Source organism: Mustela nigripes, chromosome 15, assembly GCF_022355385.1.
Source record: "Mustela nigripes isolate SB6536 chromosome 15, MUSNIG.SB6536, whole genome shotgun sequence".
Lineage (NCBI taxonomy): Eukaryota > Metazoa > Chordata > Mammalia > Carnivora > Mustelidae > Mustela > Mustela nigripes.
The window spans coordinates 53,181,058-53,203,380 of NC_081571.1; the positions used below are offsets into that span (position 1 = coordinate 53,181,058).

At 42.3% G+C, this 22,323-nt stretch overlaps 1 protein-coding gene across 3 annotated transcripts in view; it reads right to left on the minus strand.

Moving 5' to 3' along the window:
- TBC1D4 (TBC1 domain family member 4) overlaps positions 1 to 19,647 on the minus strand; it is a 187,249-nt gene extending 167,602 nt beyond the window's left edge. For all 3 annotated transcript variants that reach the window (XM_059377878.1, XM_059377877.1, XM_059377879.1), the window contains exon 1: positions 19,056 to 19,647. In XM_059377878.1, coding sequence (XP_059233861.1) covers positions 19,056 to 19,553 — 498 coding nt within the window. In that variant the 5' untranslated portion in view covers positions 19,554 to 19,647. The remainder of the gene's footprint in view (positions 1 to 19,055) is intronic.
- Between the last annotated feature and the right edge of the window lie 2,676 nt (positions 19,648 to 22,323).

A 22,323-nucleotide genomic window follows, 5' to 3' on the forward strand; every position in this document is an offset into this window, starting at 1 on the left:
AAAAGACTGTCTCCACTTTCAATGAGCTTACCAACTAATGGAGACAGCCTTGCAAATAAACAATAAGAATACCAGAGAACTGCTGGAATAAAGCTATGTATAAGTATGGAGTGCAGAAGAAGAAGCAACTTTCAAACAGGGGATGGAGACGGATAGAGATTTTATAGAAAAGGAAGTAACTTTTGAGGGCGTTTGTAAAGATTAGGACACCACACCACCAGGACACTGGATAAAAGGACATTCCCAACAAAAAGACCAGTATGTGAACATAAAGATGTGAAAGGCCCAGTGGGCATGAGAAATGGTAAGAAGTTCAAAGAAGGCTGAAAGACAGAGCTGGGGTAGAGGAAGGAAGAAGGGGCAGAACCGCAGCCATGTTAAAAAGTTTGGGTGGGGGGTGCCTGGGTGGCTCAGTGGGTTAAAGCTTGTGCCTTCAACTCAGGTCATGATCTCAGGGTCCTGGGATCGAGCCCCAGATCAAGCTCTCTGCTCAGCGGGCAGCCTGCTTCTCCCCCAACCACCCCCACCGGCCTCTCTGCTTACTTGTGATCTCTGTCAAATAAATCAATAAAATCTTAAAAAAAAAAAAAAAAGTTCGGGTGGAGCCAAATTCACCCCCTCCGTGACTACAGAGTCTTACAGACTGGCCAATAGCATTACATAATGTTTAGTAAGCTGCACCGATTCATAATGTTTCCATGAATAGTCAACATGGCTTTTCATCATCATCTTCAATGCTCACCACAATGCTTAAACCACCTGGCTTACAAGTACGCATCTAACACTAGGCTGTGTATTTGGGGGACAAGTGTGTGTCTGTACCATAGGAAGTAAACAACAGAGCAATCAGGAGCTCCTGCTCAGTTTGCCACTTTTTAAAACTTTTTATTCCAGACTTCTTAGAATCTACAATACACAACGGCATAAAGAAATTTGAGTAGCAGCTTAGAATAATAAGGATTTGAAGACTGTGTGTTTGTACCATATTTCAGAAAAGACTCCAAGTGGACTTCAGAAGGACTATCCGTGGATGTCAATTACCATAAATTCTCAAACTCCCATTTCCATATATAATGGAGCTATAAATTTCTTTAATACTAAGTTTCCAAAATTACTAGGTGCTATAAACTTGCCAACTCTACCAAGATGTTCTTTCAAAGTGACATGACATTTCTGAGCAACTCAGAAATCACTGTGAGGCCTTTTTTTTTTTTTAATTAACTTGTTTAAATCCACAAATGCCATGTCCTTTATAGGAATTTAAGTATGACACAAAAACCATTAAAATTTCCTAATCACTACATTCTTTACCTCCTACATACAAGTGGACGTATTGACTTTAAAAAAAAGTCAACAGCTTAAGAGTGACACTGCATTAAAGAATAAAAACCTACAAAAACCTTACGTGTTAATTATCGGTCCTTGTTCTCTAAACTCCAGAACCAGGCCCTGAAGCTTCCACATTCCTGGAGACTCAGTGCAGATGCCATGTCGGGGAATATGGAATGCCTCACCAAATATGCATTCTCTCAATAACTTCCCCGAGTAATTAACGCCAGCATATGCTACTCTCACTGTTTACCTATTTCTGTAGAAATCACTTAAACCTCTTTCTCCCCGGCTGCTAACTGGCTAATCTTACACTTGACTGCCCTCCACCAATATTTGTGAATGGCCATGGCTGAGCTGATAACCACAGCAGTAATAAGGAACTTCAAACACTCTGACAACTACAAGATAGTCATGGCTTCCGCCATTAACATGCAACCAAAATTCATCCTCTAACAATCCTACACTGACACCATTATTTTTTTCTCTGATGACTAATTTTTAAATATAATAAATATAAAATAATAATATATAATAATAAAATAAAGATGATGAGGCCTTGGTGGGCATGCCCGGCCTCCTCAGGCCCTTGGGGGCCTCTATCTTTCTGGCCAGGGGTTCAGGTACCGTCTTAGACCCACCACCCCTGGGACAAGCAGGGGCCTTGGCTTTGGACCCCTCCTTGGTCACATGGGCAATGACCTCTTTAGGGATGTGGTTTTTCCTTCTTTATGGCTGGAGAAGCAACAGCATTCTTGCCCTTAGGGACCGTGGATTTTACACTCTGACTCCCAGCTTTTGTCTTCCTGGGGGCCTCACCACCTTGGCTCTTCCTTCTGCCTTTGACCTTTGACTTCTCACTGAGCCCAGTGGCACTTGGAGGAGCCCATGGGGCCTTGTCTGGCTGTTGAGAGGCCTTTATTATTATAAAATAATAAAATATGATATAATATATATTATTATATATACTATATATATAATTATATATATTATATATATATATAAAATTATATATATAGTATATATAATAATATATATTATATATATTATTATAACATAATATTATATATAATATAAATAATAAAATATAATAATAATAATAAATACAAAATCAACTTTAATTATGGAGAGCAAATTGAATCAAAGGAACAAAGCAAACGTGTCCTGTGCTTGGTATGATGATACCTAAGACAAGTGCCAAAGTATGTATTACCTCAAAAATAAGTAAGCAAAGAGAAAAATGCTGCCTTTAACCCGCTATCTTTCTGGGGAAGTCAAATCAGAAACTTCTTACTAGGTAGAAGAGTTAATATGTTGCCTCCTTCCAGGACTGAATGTTCTCCTTCCCTCATTTATAAACCTACAAAGGTGGAGGTGGGGGAGAGCGGGAGACAGAGCAGAGCTAAGTTTCCTTCAAAATGCCTGAAGCATCATTTTCCAAAGCTGAGAGCATCGTTACCACCTAGGGCCAACTGCCTGGCTGCCAATGCAGTCCCAAACGACCATAAATAAAGCCTTAATTATATTAATTAGAGCAATTGCTTCCTGCTGACCATCTGATTATTTGAGGGCCCCTGACTCAGCCCTGGAGCCAGTACCTTCCTTGGCTCACCCCATCCCAAACATCTTACTTCCCCACTGCTGATAGCCCTGCTCCTAATTATGCTCCAGCATGTCCTTGACCCATTTCCTCTCCAAGACACCTCTCACTATGACAACAGAGGTCTACTACCATTATCCAGCGTTGACAGAGCATGGGTAGATGATGATGGGTAGATGATGTCCATGCCAGGACTCTAGAACATGACCTAAGATTCCAGGCTGGTCGACCACCTGATTTCTCATGGAATTTCCCCAGCTACTGATATGCAAAGTGTTATTTTAACACCTGTTTAGATATTCTAATTATCCAAACATGTAAACACTGTGTAAACTGTTAAGACACTCTCTATATTGCCCATATGCCTGCCTTCGCAGACAGTGGGTGACTCTCACTGTCGAAAGAAAACATGTAACAATTTGGCCAGAAGTGTTATCAAGAAACTGTATCGTCAGGATGACAGCTGAGGTGTTTTAACAACACCAACGTGCTGTGGCTACTGCTAGGGGTCCTGCTGTGTCCTGAACTTACAGTTAACGGATAATGGTTCCTGGAGTTGTCAGGGGAAGGGACCCTGCATCTCCATTAGCAGTGGTTTCTCAAATTCGCTGCACGCAGGGCCACGCTACCGCCAACCCCGTTACCAGCTCTTCAACAGATCCCCACAACTCACCCCAGAGCTTCTGATTCGACAGATGTGGGGAAGGGCCCAAGAATCTCGTAGACACGCCTACTTCTCTTAAACTCTGCAGGACATTCTTATGCGCCATCAGGTTGGAAAACACCAGCGAAAACACCAGCGTAGCACCCTCCCCCCACCCCTGCTGAGACGCTATTTTCAGTGGCCCCCTTGTTGGTGAAAATGGTTGGCAATGCTTGAGAAACCATAATTACTGATGGAAGGATGTCATTTCTCTCCGCTATCTTTAGTCAGAAAAAAGACCCAGCCCGCTCCCGGTCGCTAAGATCCAGCCTTCTCATTTTACAAATGAGAACTCTTGATTTTGCCCCTGAAACCTAGTTCTCCCCCACTCCTCCCACCAGCCTTCCTGACATCTATAAATGTATCAAATGCACTCATTAGTTTAAAAAAAAAAAAAAACGGGGGGGTGGAAATCAGCAAACTTGGGAATCATCCTTAATCATCACGTCCACAAGAGGCCTTCCCTGACTCATCTCTTGGTTTTGGTTATACATAGCCGAAAGCTCAGCTCAATTCACATAACAAGAAATTATAAACAAGTCTGCAGGCAGGTGCTAAGCAGGCTTATGCCTATCAGTGTTCAGATGCAATTTCCCAGGCCTCTCCGATTGCCTAGCTCGTTTTCATCGTCACTGTGGTAGGGAAATAACTATAACTACATTTCAGGTTTTAAATCTACTTGTGACAGTCAGGAGAAAACTTTCTTAGGACCCCCAAGAAAATTTCTCTCCTCTTGCGTTGGCACAAACTGTCACATTCCCTGGGACCACGGGAGCCCCAGGCACAAACTCATCACGTGGCTTGGGCCTGTACCCTGGACAATGGATGGCATCAGGGCTGGGGCTGGGGCCAGCTTTCCCGTAGATTTTAGACTGACTGGCAGAGGAAGCATTAACTAGAAAAATGTAAGATTTTAAACAGTAAAGAGACCTAGAGAATCTATCTACTGCACAACCCAACCTGAGTAAGTTTTCTCTTACTCTCTCATATCACCCCATTCTTTTCCTTCACGGCCCTTTTTAAATTGGATCCCTGTGGATATGCAGGTAACATTTCCGTAGTAGTAACCACATGGCACTGTTCTGCACGCTTTGAATGGATTCACTTAATCCTCACAACAATGCTCTCATCCCCATATTACAGATGAGGGGTTCAAGGTAAAGAGAGGTGCGAGAACTTGCCCAGGACCATGGAGCCCAGCCAGAGTGGAGCTTTGGGTCCCTGAGATCCGACTACAGAGCCCAGGCGCTTGGCAATTACATTATGTAGTTCTTTTTACTTAGTTTTGCCTTGCTTCTCCACAAAACTCTAAGATTCATGAAGCAGAGAATGCATCTGTTTTACAAACTACTCCAGCGTGGTGTCTAGTACAATATCAGGCATACAGGAAACATTCCATTCCTAGTAACTAAACAAATGAATAGACAGTTGAAGGTATAACTGAATGAAAGAATGAATGAATGAATGAGGTAATGAACAAAGGAACAACTAGAAAAACCAAGACCCAGATTAACACTGCACATATTATATGACTACTTGTGGAAGACTGGGGTCCAGAGCTTCAACTTCCTGTGTCGGGTTTGGCTTCTCCAACTGAAGGCCTGTTATTTCTGTGTCACCTGATCACACTTGCATCATTAATAATAAATGGACTTTTCTCCTTTGCAAATGAAAAATTGAGCAGATACATTATACATGAACATGTTCAAAAGAAAGAACAATATAAGAATGGGATTTTCCTGCATTTACACTAACTGAAATAGACAAACATTTTGTTCATTGAGAAAAATCAAAACGGAAAATATGTACAAAGCCCTTTGCAGGAGCAGGTACTGAGGAAATTTCATGAACATTTTTTTAAATCAACAATTTTTAGTAAACTCATCGGTTTAAAGTCTCCCCTTGATTTACGGAGATCTAAGTATACATAAAGTGTTGCTGTAATTCTCTTTCATGGTGGCAGCACAACATTTAAAAATAAATCATCTGGAAAATGTAAGCAGCTAAGAAAAAAATCACAGGGCATACATATGTCAGTTCCCACCATCAATGTCCAGAATTAATTCTGCTCTCCCAAAAGAAATCAGAGCAATATCATAGCAAACAAGGTTTCCGGAGAAACTATTAACTGGTATAATCACATGCACACAAAAGCTGTCAACCTGACCGGTTCCTAGGTAAATGGGTTAATGTATTATGACTCAAATCCAGTACTAACAAATATCAACTCCCATTCCCAGTATGTACAGTACAGCTTTTCTCCCCCGACAGAAGTGACTGGACAGTTTGTTCTCCAGTCCAGGAGAAAAGAAAACCACCTCTGTAAATGGGCAAACATGTTAGGAAACTGTATTTACCTTTTGCCTTAATAAGCAGCTACATTTGCTGTTTCAAATAAGGTGCAATTAGCAATGACCATGTCTTACACTGAACATCCTAATGGAAAGCAGGTTTTTAAAGGTCATTCCAATCATGAATAAAGGACAAGGACAAACTCCAGAAGCTCACTTAGAAAACACACAGCTTCACCAATGGAGCAAAATGGAAATCTCCTACCCCATGCAAGGCTTCCACAGTTGAAGAAAATCTGGAGAGAAGGAATGCTCAGAGAAAGGCATGATGGAAGACAAGGAAAGAGCGAGGAGGAAATGCCCCTTCTGAGGAAAAGGCCGAGGGCCTATATTTATAAAAGCACATGACTGCGGCACTTTTTAAATTTTTCCTGGAAAAATAAAGCCATCTTTCCTTGTGTTGTTCCCTTTAAAGTAGAACCCCAGGGGAACAGTGTAGAACAGGAATACGTCCTACTGGTAGCTTGGTTCATGCCCCAGGGGCCACTGAAAACTACAATCAACCTATCTAAGTGTCCTTATTATAAACATTACACACAATGAATACAAGGTAATTACTCCATCACAAGGGCATGCTGTTTAAGCAAATAAAGAAATCCAGAATACAATCCTACATCTTATGATCGGTCTAGAGTCACTAGGGACATTGGTCCTGGGGTTTTCTTTTTTCATCCCTGGCCACACTGTGGTGATCTCCTCTCCAGCCCCTCATTTCCCTTTTGGATTAAAATTAAAAGTTCTGAATACCTTTTAGGCCTTCCCCGCCCTTTCTAGGAGCAGGCTTAAAAATCAGGGCCTTGGAAATTGGTTAGATTTGGGAGTAAAAACTTACAGAAGCCATCCAAAGCATTGTGTAACTAAACAGTTTGCCAGATGAGATCATACTTGCAACCGAGAAGCCTAAATAACTGAACTGGACTGAAAATGAAGAATAATCCAATTACTGTAAGGATACTTGCACAATACCACTCGCTGATCACCTTCCAGATGCCCGAAGGCTCGACTCATGTCATTCAGAGAAAAGGCCATGAAGACGCCTGTTCTCCTGTAGGCAGCTTCAGTAAACTTCCCATGTTTTGGTAGGGAAAAAAGTAGACCAACTTAAATTAGTCTAGAAATCTTTTCTTTTCTTTTTTTTTTTTTCAGAAATTACACAATATATTTTTTTTAAATGCCTTCTTGGGGTGCCTGGGTGGCCCAGTGGGTTAAAGCCTCTGCCTTCAGCTCAGGTCATGATCTCAGAGTCTTGGGATCGAGCCCCATATAGGGCTCTTCGCTCAGCAGGGAGCCTACTTCCTCCTCTCTCTCTCTGCCTGCCTCTCTGTCTACTTGTGATTTCTGTCAAATAAATAAATAAAATATTTTAAAATATGTCTTCTTTATAAACCCACTTAATATTATAAGCAGGATGATATCTCTAAAATTATAAATATTCACAACAAAAAATAAAACTGAGCAAACAGTACAATTAACTCTTACTAAAGTTAACAACTAAAGGTGACAAATATGGGAACATGCGCACATCCCGGCAAACAGATTTCAGTCTCTTGCCAGCAGATTTAAATTCCTTGAGGGCAGGTACTGATTCTTAATTTCAATCTGTTGCAATGAATCTCTATTACAGAACTAGGTCCCAGGTATACAACCATGAGCAGACAAGAGCTCTCTCCCTATGAAGTTTACCTTACATTCTAGAAATAGTGGATGACATTCCCCTAGAATTTTTTAAAAATTAATTTTAGGGGCGCCTGGCTGGCCCGGTTGGTAAATCACGTAACTCTTGATCTAAGAGTCATGAGTTCAAGCCCCACGTTGGGTGTGAAGCCTACTTAAAAAAAAGTAATAATAATTTTAAAGGTACTCGTGTCAGAAGGAAAACAGGGCTGAGATAGAATGAAAAACTGGGTTACCTGTCTACTTTAGATAGAGGGTCACCAGAGACCAATCTGCGTAAGCAACATTTGTGATTTAGGCAAAGAACTGAGACCTGAGAAAAAGCCAATCTAGCAAGAATGCAGACCACACATGCAAAGGTTCTGAAGTGACCCCGGAGCTGGTTGGGCTTGTTTAAGGACAGCTGAAGTGTACAGCAGGGACTGGAGAGCAGCCGTCCAAGCTGGACGGACCAACCCAACTGTAAGGGGAAATTTACATGTTACTCGGAGTGCAAAGGGAACCTGGTCTGGCTAGTGTTTTATAAGCACACTCCTGGGGTTCCATGGAAGAAGAGTCTGACAGGAGGGCAAGAGCAGAGCAGGGAGAACAGCGGAGAGGAAAAGAGGCCCAGCAAGAGATGGCAGGGGTTATATCACCTGGGGGCAGGTGTGGTGGAGAGATGTAACCTGTTAAAACTAAGTTTTGGAGGATGAATCAACAGGCCATCCCTCCAGAACTGTAGCTGGGGAGTGAAAAGTAGGACTCTAATATAATCCCTTGGTTTACCAGCATTAGTAACTATATCTATAAGTGTAGGTATCAAGGAAGCATTTAGAAACTTTAAAAAAAAAAAAAAAGGCTTGAGTTCAGAGAAAAGAGCTAGGCTACCTTGATAAATGTGGGGGCCATCGATAAAAATTTACAAAGTGGGTTTTAGAAAATATATGGGGTATGGAATCCCAGATCCGTTCCTTGATAGCTTGTGTCCTTAGGAAAATGATGGGCTTCATTTTCTCACCTATAAAACGGGGATTAAAAAAAACCATTTAAAAAATATTACCTAGGGGCGCCTGGGTGGCTCAGTGGTTTGGGCTGCTGCCTTCGGCTCGGGTCATGATCTCAGGGTCCTGGGATCGAGTCCCGCATCGGGCTCTCTGCTCCGCAGGAAGCCTGCTTCCCTCTCTCTCTTTCTCTCTCTCTCTGCCTGCCTCTCTGCCTACTTGTGATCTCTGTCTGTCAAATAAATAAATAAAATCTTTAATATATATATATATATATATATTATCTAGAGCAGAAGTCAGCAAACTTAGTGAAGGGACAAATAATAAAAAGACTTTAAGCTTGGTGGCCAGAGAGTGTCTGCCCAAAATACTCAAGACTGCCATGGAGCAGGAAACCGGCCACAGACAGTATGTAAACAGGGGAGAAGAGCTGGTTAAAATGAACCTGTATTTTAAAAATAAAGGTCATAGTTTGCCAGCTGCTGGTTTAGAGCAGTAGTTGTCCAAGGTAATCCTGGATCTGGAGTATCAGCATCACCTGGGAACCTGTCACAGACACAAATTCTGGACATCACCCAGGACTTTCACAACCAGCAGCTCTGGGGGCGGAGTCCAGTGATCGGTCATTATTACAAATTTCCAGGTGATGCATGTTAAAGTTTGAGAACCGCATGGTCAAGAAAATAAATAAATACATAGTGATTAGAACGAGTATCATTATTATTATTACTATTATAACTGGCTGCTAGAAGTTTAGAGTATAATTCCCAAAGACAGAAGCAAATGCTGGATTTTTATGGTATATCAAGCAAAAGAGAGACAAAATGCTAGAATCTAAGGTAGGCTTAGGTAAGACTACTTGAGAAATTAAAGATTGTTTTTTATGCTCTTTATTCTAAAGAACTCCTATATTTTCTCATATACTAATTAAGACATATTTTATTTAGTCTTGTTCACAATCCACTAGTCAAAACATATAATATAATCTCAAATATATATACATCTCCAATCTAATTTTTTTTCTTTTAAAGATTTTTTATTTCTTCATGTAACAGAGAAAGAGATCACAAGTAGGCAGAGAGGCAGGCAGAGAAATAGGGGGGGGAGCAGACTCCCTGCTGTGCAGAAAGCCCGATGCGGGGCTCGATCCCAGGACCCTGAGATCATGACCTGAGCCGAAGGCAGAGGCTTAACCCACTGAGCCACCCAGGCGCCCCAATCTAACTTCTAAGAGAAACAGTTTTAGGGGCTCCTGTGCAGCTCAGTCATTATGTGTCTGCCTCCAGCTCGGGCCGTGATCTCCAGGTCCTGGGATGGAGCCCCACGTCGGGCTCCCTGCTCAGCAGGGAGTCTGCTTCTCCCTCTGCCACCCACACTCCCGCTCATGCTTGTGTGCTCTCTCTCTTCTCTCCCTCTCAAATAAATAAAATCTTCTTTAAGAAATTAAAGAAAAAAAAAAAGAAACAGGTTTAATGCCAATTAACTAATTCCCAGATCCCTAACAGCATATTATTCTCTGTTGCTATGACTAGTCTCTATTGCTAGGACCCAACACATTGTACTTATACAAGCACAGAATGAGCAAAGTTGTCAAATGTCATTTATTATTTTAACAGAACAATCTGACCTCTGGAAAAGGTTTAGAATCAATGGGGAAGTTAAAATATAAAGGGTGGTGCCAAGAAACAGAATGTAATACCATCCCTTTTTACATTATTTTTAATATTGGGATTAGAAACCAGAGATCTGCCTATTGAACATGCCTCAAATTAGATAAAAAAATTAGAGATGAGCAGTGCCTTGCTGGCTCAGTTGGTAGAGCATGTGACTCTTAATCTTGGGGTTGTGAGTTTGAGCCCCATGTTGGGTCTAGGTTACTTAAAAAATAAACTTAAAAAAAAAAAAGAATTATGGATGAACATAGAGGAGTCATGCCCACCATTACTATTAGGCTATGTTCATGTCAACAGACCTTTGCAAAATTCCATATGAAAACTAAAATAAAATCAGTACACAAGCTTCATAGCTTTAGAAGAAGCCAACAAGAAAGAGCAAGGACCAGACATCAGATCATCTCCCGGAAGAGGGAAAACAAGCGTCCACAACTGGAAAACAATTCAATCAAGCAGACAGCACGCAATATTTAAGAGCTAGGCAACAGGCACTGGCTGGTCTTCACAGTGAGCAGTCAGCACAGAGTGAAAAGATATCCCGACAGATACAGAGCATGCTCCCAGGGACCTAATGGGAAGAGAGATTTAAAAAACCAACCAGGAAGGCCATCAGCTTAATTTTAGGTAAACCCACAAAAATCTCTCAGGCTGCTCAGCTAATGAGAATGAATTGCCTGAAACCAGGGCAAGAGGTTAATTGAAAAAGCCAGGAGCCATCGAGGGCCTAAAAACAAATTTGTCTGTTGGCTTGTAAAAGGCCTAGATCATAAATGTATTTGTCCAGACTATATAACCTGCTCCTGGAAATGTTTATGAAGGTACAATGGTAAGATGCAAAAGAATGCCTGATTTGCCCAGAAGTACAGTTTGACTTCGAAAACTAAAACTGGGGGGCACCTGGGTGGCTCAATGGGTTAAAGCCTCTCTCTTCAGCTCAGGTCATAATCCCAGGGTCCTGGGATGGAGCCCCGCTTCCTCCTCTCTCTCTGCCTGCCTCTCTGCCTACTTATGATCTCTCTCTCTGTCAAATAAATAAATAAAATCTAAAAAAAAAAAAAAAAGAAAAGAAACTAAAAATGATAATGAACTCCTCCAAAGTGACATTGATAGTATAAAGTTCCATGGTTCTAACATTGAGAATTTTAGAAATTCATGTAAAAATTCACAGCAGTGTCAAAGTGGAAACTATGGAACTAGTTAAGGGCAGCCACAACGTAAAAGAACTGGAGCAGCAAATTTAGGCTTCTATATTTAGCCAGGAAAATCCCATTACTTGGAGATCCTCTTTCCAACCCAACCTCTTACAAGAAATAAAACTTGGAAGAGATCAGTAATTTAAAACATTGTAACTCCCATATCTTCTTGGTGGGCTGCAGATACCAGTGTTAAGATAATCTGAAATTAAACCAACCACATTTTTCCCTTTCTATCATGTGATTATAAATTATCAGGGATCCATTAAATAACATCTAAAAGTTTAAACCCAGAGTTTTCCAAACTTACGGATTGTTCAGTATCTTCTCAAAGAAAAGATACTGAAGAAGATATCGTTATTTCACTTAGTCTATTTAAATATGTTCACAAAAATCTAGATATAAACTCCATATGCTTATAGCATTAGTTTTCAAACAACTCTAAAGACAGAATCAATGTACAAAATAGCCACAAACACAAGTATAAAACCAGTACTATTTATACTAACAACCTCAATTCAATGAATAAAAGATATTTTCCCAAACAACAGGACTAGGACACAGCATGGGAACAGCATGCCGGTGTCATTATGGTCCTTGTGATTTTTTTTTCTAAACCACTTTTTTCTTCTTGAACTCCTACAAAAGCATACATAAGCCCATCAAGTCATTGGGCTTTATTTTGACTTCAAATTTTACATTTTCTTGGGGTGCCTGGGTGGCTCAGTCGTTTAAGCATCTGCCTTTGGCTCAGGTCATGATCCCAGTGTCTTGGGATGGACACATCGAAATCCCCGCTCAGCAGAAAGCTGGCTTCTCCCTTTGCCTGACACTCCCCCTGTTTGCGCTCACTCTCTCTCTCTCTCTGACAAATAAATAAATAAAACTTTTAATTTGAAAAGAAAAAAAAGCATCTGTCTTTGGCTCAGGTCAGGATCTCAGGGTCCCGGGATGGAGCTCCGAGTCCAGCTCTCTGCTCAGCGCAGACTCTGCTTCTCCCTCTACCCTCCCCTGCACTGGTATTCTTCCTCTCCACCCAAATAAATAAATAAAATCTTTTCTAAAAATTTACATATTCTTTTGTCTTTAAATTAAGATAATTATGATAGGACAACTTGGTTCCAGTACTTCTTGCTTGATCATATATATTTTATAATGATGGTAAGTGTACTATTTTTATATCTTATAATTTTATACTTTATACTATATAATTGTATAGTTTCATCTTATAATAGTTTAATAGTTTATACTTCATACTTTCTTATACTTTATAGTGTTTATATAGTTTATATATACTTGATATAATGCATAGTTGTACCTATTCTTAAATACACATCCTAAAGCTTTATATTCTTTTCCAAACTTATTCTAAATTTTTATTCTAAACTGTACTTACAGAGTTACAGAGAGATTGTCATAGTTTACTTCCCTGCCTTCCTAAGGCCACTACATAAAAGATACACCAGAGTTCAACTTCCGCAGCCTAAGATATCATGTAGACCTTTTGCTTCTCATTAAAACAAATATATAAAAATATATTTGTTATAATGAATACACACATATAGGTATAACTATATCCAAGCATGCACTAAACATTAATTATTATTTTACAAATTTAATGAGCATATTTAACTATGGATATTTTTAATATAAACATGAGAAAGAGTAAGCAAATACTGCATAATCTCATTCACATATGGTACCTAGAAAGTCACACTCATAAATGCACAGAGGAGAATTGCAGTTTCCAGGAGCTGGGAGATGGCAGAAATGGAAAGATGTTGGTCGAACAGTACCAACCGTCAGTTATGCAGGATGACTAAGTTCTGAAGATCTAATGAGCAGACAACCTGGTGACTATCATTAATAAAATACTAAATTGTATACTTGAAATTTGCTAAGAGTAGATTTTAAGTTTTCTCAACACTCACACAAACGATAGCCATGGGAGCAATAATTACTCAGAATGGTCATCATTTTATTCACCAAAATATCAACTCTATTTCTTTTTGTCTGATTTTTTTGTTTTTAAGATTTATTTATTTTAGAGGATACAGAGTGCAAGTGGTGGGGAGGGGCAGAGGAGAGGGAGAAAGAGAATCCCAAGCAGACCCATAGCGGAGCACAGAGTTCAAAGCGGTGCTGGAGCCCAGGATCCTGAGATTGTGACCTGAGCTGAAATCAAGAGTCAGAAGTCCAACCAGCTAAACCACCCAGGCACCCCTGCTTGATTTTCTTAACAGTCAGGGTGCCAAACATGCAGAATGCTGTTATTTCTCTGGATGCAAATAAATAAATCTTTATTTTTTGAAAAATCTTATCATAACCTCACATTGCGGCATACTCCCAAGAAACTTGCTTATTCCATCTGCAAAACTTCAAACTTTGGCTTGAAAGGTAAAGTTTTCATTCATCACATGGATAGTCCTAGGATGACCAGCAGAATAACTATCTAGGGAAGATATGCAAAGCCATTTAGCTAGAAATTGAAGATTTTCTTAAAAAATCTTCTGTAGTCAGATATTACTCCTCCTCACACTCACCTTGAACTTCTAAGTCTGAGAATTGCAAAAATAACTAAGTGTATAGAAGTGGTCATATAACCCAACAAATGAATAAATCATTGAGGGCAGTGGATCTCGATGTGTGGTCCCCAGACCAGTAGACTGAGCATCATCATTGGGAGAGCTTGTTAACATCAGAAATTGGAGGGGGTGTGGGTAGTCATGTGTTTTAACAAGCAGGTAATTCTTTTTTTTTCTTTTTTTGTTTATTTTGAGAGAGAGAGAGAGAGAGTGACAGAAAGCATGAGAGGGGAGGTCAGAGGGAGAAGCAGACTCCCCATGGAGCTGGGAGCCCAATGTGGGACTCGATCCCAGGGCTCTGGGACCACAACCTGAGCCGAAGGCAGTTGCTTAACCAACTGAGCCACGAGGCGTCCACAAGCAGGTAATTCTGATACATACTCAAGTTTGAGAAACACAACTCTGGCTTATGATAAACAAGCCCAGATAACTGAATAGTCTCAGTCTTCACTATAACTAACACTGCCTCATAATTGGGAGGTTCTGGGCACACATTTTTTACCTTTCCCCCAGATATCAAGGTCAAGATTCTACCATGGTGTAGAGCCAGGGCAATTCAACCTCCAACTCAAATCAGGACAGGGGGGGTTGGTTGGCGACAAAAAAGCAACTATAGCAAACATGAAGGGAGAGATCTATCTGTCTAGAATGGCACAGACTATTCCAGAAGCAGAAAGAGAAACATGAAAACTTTCAAATTTCCATTTCTTTAGTTTCCTGACTAGTATAGCCCCATTAGCAATGAGTAAGAACTTCTGAGAAATGATCCCTTTTGAAAGCTATCAACAGAACTAAATTGAAATTGGTTACCTGAATAAAGCTCAGAAAATACTAAATATTTTAAGAGAAACAAAAAACATTACAAATTTAGAGAACTTTGAGCTCAAATAAACTGGTGTCAAGTTCATCTTTAAGAATTTTAAGATCACAACTTATAAAATCTCTTTGAAATTACATTCTTGCAAGCCTCAAGAAATACATAAACAAAATCAGCAAAAATCATAGTAATCATGTTTTTGTTTTTTAAATGATTGCTTATTCTGTAATTTCGAAATATAATTTTCATGCAGTCTAATGCAAACGATAATTAACATCTTTAATCTCTAACAATATTTATAAACACTAACAACTCTTGCTTTTTTTTCCATATGGTAAAATAGACATAACTTAGAATAATTTCTGCTTTTCATTTGGGAAATTGAGATAATGCTACACAGTCTCTTTCTGAAAGCAGATAAAGATAAAAATTTGAAAAATATAAGTGACCTACCCTAGATCTTAGATAGAGAATCAGATATTCTTGGTTCCTCAACCAGTTTTAAGTCTATAATTCAATTTATGCCAGTAGTTCTTTTTTTAATTATATAGTTAAGTACTTTTACTAATTCAAATATCCAAGTTTGGCTGAAATGTACTAAGCCTGACATTCCTCCTGTGCAGGACCACACAGGCTTGAATAAATGGGAACCACTCTGCACAGGCACATTTGATCTGGAACTGGTTCGTTTGCTCCTGACCCCCACCTCTCTTTGCACCTGGGACAAACAGCTCCTCATTAGGCCATTCTGGCTGAGAGCTCCCTTAGGCCCACATGCTTAAGTTGACTCTGACCCCCCGCAGAGGAGAGGGGGATCCAGAGGGCACATCACCATGGCAACACCCCACAACAGACCCAAGCCACTAGCACAGTGCTCCCATCTTAGAGGTTACCTGTAGATCCACCCCCCAAAAGAGATGAACAGATACTCTGCAAAACCTTATCATTTCTTATGTGGAAACTAGCCATCTCAGTGGCTAGGTATAAACACAAACTTTTCCATTTAGCTGTGGTTACCGCATTTCCTGGTTTGCCCTACACGATCCGGGTTTATCCTTGTTATGTCTGAGTAATTAGCAGTGCCCCTGTTCTCAATAAAAATTGCCCTAGATTAGAGGCGCCTGGGTGGCTGGCTCAGTCAGTTAAGCCTCTGACTCTTGATTCTGGCTCAGGTCGTGATCTCAGGGTCCTAAAATCAAGCCCCAGGTTGGGCACCACTCTCAGTGGAGAGCCTGCTTAAATTTTCTCTCCTCCCTCACACATACTCTTTCTCTCTCTCTCAAATAAATAAATCTTTAAAAAAAGATCATCCTAGATGATTCATTGAACAATTCATTAGACATCCTAGATTCATTAAACAATGAATTATATGGCCGTCCTACACAAAGACCTATTTCAGCAAAGGGACAGGCATGAGAGACAAACCAGAGGCAAAGTTATTCATGGATGTTTGCCGGCCTACTCCTCTAGGCTACTTTCCATACTTTATTCAGTGACTGGAGACTCTTTTAACAATGATCTTAAAGTCCAACTAAATAAATAATTCTCAGGGACAAAGCAGATAGTAAGTCTTCTTCCTTCTGATTTCAAAGGTGCCTAGAACCATCCAGAGCCTACTCTGGGGTATGAAGCATACCCCTAGATGGTACAATGTGAGGAATCCATCCCTTTACCCAGTTCAGCTGTAGAAACATCACTTTTGAGAATATTATTTATAAATTCCTCCCCCAAAATGGCCCTGTGCCTACTATGAGAGCCATACTAAGTGAATCCAGATGCCCAAACGGAAAAGTGGCAAAAAGCAACAGAGCCTGATGATTGCACTTGTCCTTTCAACAAATATTTATGAAAAACAATGTGGCAGCCTTTATATCTTTGAAGCCAAACCTCAGATGTGTTTTGTTTGGTCCAGATAGGAATCTCAAATGTTTAAAATATTTGCTAATTCTTTAAAATATGAAGTCATACAAAAAATCCAGACTCCCACTCTTAGGAAACCAGAAGCTCTGACAACACCAGACTTGTATCTTGTTAATGCAATTTGCAACTGGTGCTGAGTAACTCCCTGAGAAACAAGCATCACTCCTGGTCCTTGGTCCTTACTCAATCTCCACCTCACTCAACCAGATCCCATGCATTTGAGTTTGCAACCCTGCTATATGGCTGGAGATAATCCTTCATGGAACAACATCTGGCCTTTCAATTTAAGGATCCTCTACCAGGGATTCTCTAGGATCAGAGTAAACTGGAATCCATATCTTTAGACCAAAGTCTCAACAGGGAAATGACAATAAACAGGAAAAGTTAGGGGTTTTTTTCTCTTTTATCAAACGGGCATATGGTTCCCAGTATTCCTACAGGATCAAAAGGAAGAAATGAGCCTAAGCCTGTTGTTATTTGTAAAACAATAGCACATTCAGCCTCAAATACCTAAATACATAATTAAGGTAAAAAAGGGGGGGGGCATGTTTTTAATGATCCTCTAACAACGAAGCTGGGAAGGGCTCAACAGCCACTGTCAAGAATTTTAAGTGCTTCGACCTTAAAGAAACTTTGACCATCAATGACATTAGCCATGATGTATCAGATCTGAAGAAAATACTTTAACATAAGCTACCCAAAATCATAAAACATTCCTTACAGTCCTGGGAAAATGCAATTTCTTCCTCCTTACTGAGAGAACCAAAAAAAAAAAAAAATCTTAATACAACAAAATTAGTGATAATTTTCAGATATAAAGAACATACTGCACTCCCATTTCAACAGAGGTAAAAGCTAAAAATAAGCTTTGAACAAATAAGCACAAAGTGAAATGCATTTTAACCGTGGATTTAAATGTTGAGATCATTTGTAAAAAGGTATTTTAACGGTGGTCATATAACTTAAAACTGTTCTCTTCAGTTCTGAATGTTAAGGTATTAATCTAGCTTACAAAGTAATTGATGAAAGCTAAGACAATGAGCTTTTATTTTCTTCAATTCAGCTACAGGCCTTTTGTGAATAACCCTTTCAATGACAGATGCTAAAATAATGAATTAAGAAAAAAAGCCCATTTGCAGGATGTTTTTCTGCCTTGACTACTATTAATTTCCCAGCTACTCAAGGAACAGCCGCATGTTGCAACTGAGACTTTGTTTACATATAGAGAACATTATTTTTCTAAAGCACTTTGCAAACATTAAAGAGCTGTTTTTAGAATAGCATTTCAGGGGCTTATTAGCACATGATAAAAACTCCTTACACTTTTATTTTAAAACGAGTTTTCAAAGACTTAATCACTGTCACAAAGTTTTGTTTAGATTCCTCCAACCATTGGTAAAGGGGCTTGCCTGTTTTTAAGAAAGTAAAAATGCACTTTTTGGTAACAGACACTTAAATTTAGTAGACTTTGGAGAAATATTAGAAAATAGGTCTTGGCCTCTTTTACGAAATGGCTTTTTAAATCTCCCAAGCTGGTATCTGTCTCCAATTAATGCGGAAACACACACACAACAACAACAACAACAACAAAACTGTTTAAAAAAAAAAAAAAGGCAAAACGAAACAAAAAGTTTTCTTTGCACTCAAAATCTAAACGCAGATTCCTACTTGGTGACATCGTTGTCGACTAACTTTTCCCTAAACTCCCAGACACGCAGGTGCTGCCGTTACTAGGACTCCGTTCCACGTGGGTTAAGGTGCAACACTCCACCAAGGCGGAGAGTGAGTGCAGGGCCTCGAGGACCCCAACTCTCCAGTGCCTGGTCTCACGCACACGTACAGACGCAAACCAAGGCCAAGGCCAGGCTTCCCTCCTCCAGGCACACCCCAGACACCGCAGTCCTCCCAAGACGAGCGCTGCTCGCCGCGTCCTCCTGGGGCGCACCCGCTGCTCCACCACCCCGGGACCACTCTCCGCCTCCCTCCCGCTCTCCCGCTCCCGCCGGGCGTCCGCTCCTGCCACCCCGCCCACCCCCGAACGCTGGCTCCAACACTCCTGGTCGTCGGGACGGGAGGAGTGGACGCTGGAGCGCGCCACGTGGAGGGCGCGCGCTTAGCAGCCCGACCACAGTCCATCAGCCCTTCCTCAGGGGTCCCAGCGCCTCCAGCCCCGCGACTCCTCCCCAGGGCGCCGGACCCTCCCCCGCGCCTCGAGCCTCCGTCTTGCCTGATTGGGGTCTGTGGCGCGGAACACGTGGCAGGCCATCTGGGACTCGGGGTCGTCGGGCTGCGCCTTGATCAGGTAGGCAAAGTAGGTGAGATCGTGGCTGTTGTGAATGAAGCGCGAGATGTGCTGTGCCTTGTGCTCGAAGATGAACACCGCCGGGTTGGGCTGCGCCGCCGCGGGGCCGACGCCCCCAGCGGCCCCGACGCCGGGAGCGGGGACACAGCGCAGGAAGGGCGCGCTGAGCACCAGGAGCACCTCGCGGGCGGCCGGCGCCCCGCAGCCGCCCGCCTCCGGCTTCTGGCTGCGCCGGCGGATCTCAGCCATGAGCCAGGGCAGCATGGGCAGCGTGGTCCTGCGGTCCAGGCACGACCCCCCCACGTACCACAGCCGAAACCGTTTGTCGCCCGGCTTCCCGAGGCCCGGCTGCGCAAGGGCGCCCGGCTCGGGCTCCAGAGGGTGCGGGAACGGCTCATCCTGAATGCAGCTGGGGGGCTCCATAACTCGCGCCCCACGAAGGCACCGAGGCGGCCGGGGTAGGCGCGCCGCGCCCCCGACTGCCGCGCTGAAGGCGCCGCCGAAACCGTGCCAGCTGCCGCACCCGGGCCCCGCGCCCTCTCTGGCACGGCAAGACCACGAACTCCGCGCTTCAGCGGCCCTGCCCTATGCGGCACTCCCCCCGGCGCGGCTCGCAGGCTCGGGCGGCGGGCACCCCGGGGAGCGCCCCGCAGCCGGACTGGCAGGAGAGGGCGGCTTAAATCGCCATCCTCCTTCCTCGCGCTAGCGCCTCGGGGCCGCACTTCCCCCTTCCTGCGCCGCGGACCCCGCGCCGCTGCCGGTCGCCGCCTGCTCCAGCGCTGCAGAGCCGCTGCGGCCGCCGCGCTCGCCCCGGGCAGGCAGACGGAGGCTAGGCGGGGAATGGGCTGTGGGCGGGCGGGGTGACTTGGGGCGGAGCTGACTCCTACCAGGGTGACCGGCTGTCACCTGGAAGGTCGGGGCCGCCGGGCTTCGGCGCGATCAGCCCTACGGAAAGGGCCTGCGAGCACTGTTCCGCTGGAAAACAACAATACCAAAACGTGGCCACGCTGGGCCGCTCCCCCTAGCTGTCGCCGCGGCCCGGCTCGCTGCTCCTCCTCCCAACTGTTCCCGTCCCTCCCTCGCGCCTTCCTTCCTTCCAGGCTGCTACTTTAATCGGGCTGCTACCCCGCCTCCCGCCGGGCGGGCGGAGAGCGTCGCCTCTAAAAGCTTTTCTGTGAAGTCGCCTCTCCGCCTCTTCCCCCGGCCCCTGTCCCAGCCCGCCCCTCCAAGCCGCCCCTGGGGCAGCAGTCCTGTTGCTGGCGCGGGCACTGCCTGCATCTACACTGCCTCTCCCGGGTCGCCGACGTCCCCGGCCCCTCGCGCGTCTCTGCTGCCCCCTGGAGAGGGGACCCCTCTCCGCTGGGCGTGGGGACTTCTTTTTTACGAACAGCATTTGCATGGTTTCAGTTCTTTCTGAAGACTTGCCTGACAATTTCTGAATCTTATTTCCAGATACTACCCAAAAGAATTCTGTTTTATCCATTTTTTGCACCCAGTTCAGAGGCAGTGTAGAGATTTCTCACCTTTTATATATTTCCGAGGTACAAGAAGACATTTTAAGGATAATTCGATCATTCTAACTTTAAAGTGAAGAAAGAAGGTTTTTTTTTTTCATTTTAGCAAATTAGATTCTCGTTCTTTTTGCTCTTACTGAATTATAATGAAGAATTCGATAAGTAAACAAAATAAATGGGAAACACACTGCAAGTTCCCAATTTTCCCTAAAGTACCTACAGGGAGAATGAAAACCCAAACCCCAAAGGTTTCTCACTGTTTTTAGTTTACTATGGCATGCTCACTTTCTGTAAAGTCCTGGAGTTTTTTTTTTGTTTTTTTTTTTTATCCTATTTATGTAAGATGATTATGATCAGTTGCCCTTAAGTATTCCTATACTGAATTTCTGGGTAGACCCTGATGGTTCTCTTGTAAAAAAGCAGCTAGGTTCCAAGAGACCTTATTAATTGTTTAGGTTTAGTCATTTGGTTTATAACTACTCCACCTACCTTTGTGCAAAATGTCTTCAAGAAGCAGTGACAAGTTCTCAGAATGTAGACTGAAACCTTCTAGAACCTTACCAGTAACTTTCTTCTACAAATTCCCTAGGCCATTTCTCTAGGCCACATATGCCGGAACCAAAAAGAGGGGGAGAAAAGAACAAAGAACTGGGGAGAGCTTGAAAATTTTGTGGGTTCTACCAAGTCAACAAGCTTGGGAGCTAGGACTGAATTTGGAGCCCAGCAGACTATTTCCTACTGGTTAAAGAAAATGAAGCAATAAACTTTCACTCATTGACAGAAAAACAGAATTGTCTTTTATCTTGTGACATCCTGCCATTGCCTCCTGTTCTAAAAGCCTTAGCCTTTTCTTTGTAACATTTTTGCCATGTTTATCTTACTATGCAGTGAGTGTTATTATTGTCTACCAATCTCTGATCTCTGCATCCTGACACCGGGAAGATAGCTCTTCTCTGCCCCCTTAAATTTAGGCATGGGTCATAAGACTTGTTTGGGCAGTGAAGTAACTTGGGTCACATCTTAAGCAGAAGCGTTAAATTGCCAGTAGTTGTCACTCCAGCCCACTGTTCCCCTCCCGTGGTCATCACGGAAACGTGTCCATAAAGAGGTTGCTTGTAATCAAAGCTCAGAAAGCTGAGCCAATGCAAGGACAGCTGTCCTGAAGAATCTCCTGGGCCCACAGCACACTGCTTATGAGTGAAAAATAAACTTTCTGGTTCTGTTAAATCACTGGGATTATGGAGTTGTTTGCTACCCTATTGTTAATCTTATCCTGTTCAATAAAATTATTATACTATAGTATATTTATATAACTTATTTTATTATCATTTATATATTTGGATTTATTACATGCAGGAACTAGATGGTAAGTTATTCTTACCACTATTGTAACACCTGTAGGACCTTACAGAATTGCACGCACATGAAAAGTACTCCATTATATATTTGATCACTGAATTTTTAAAACGATAAGAAGACAAGACATGATTTTAAAATGTTCGGTAGGAATTACAAAGAATACGCAAGTCTATGATGTTTACTAAATGGTGGAGGGACAAATCAACCTCTGACCCCCAACCCTTCCATTCTCAATCCCACCCCATCCCCAATAAAGGGTGAAAGAATATGTTCAGAAAAATATTTCCAATAATCTGCAAGAAATCTCTCTTGAATAGTCT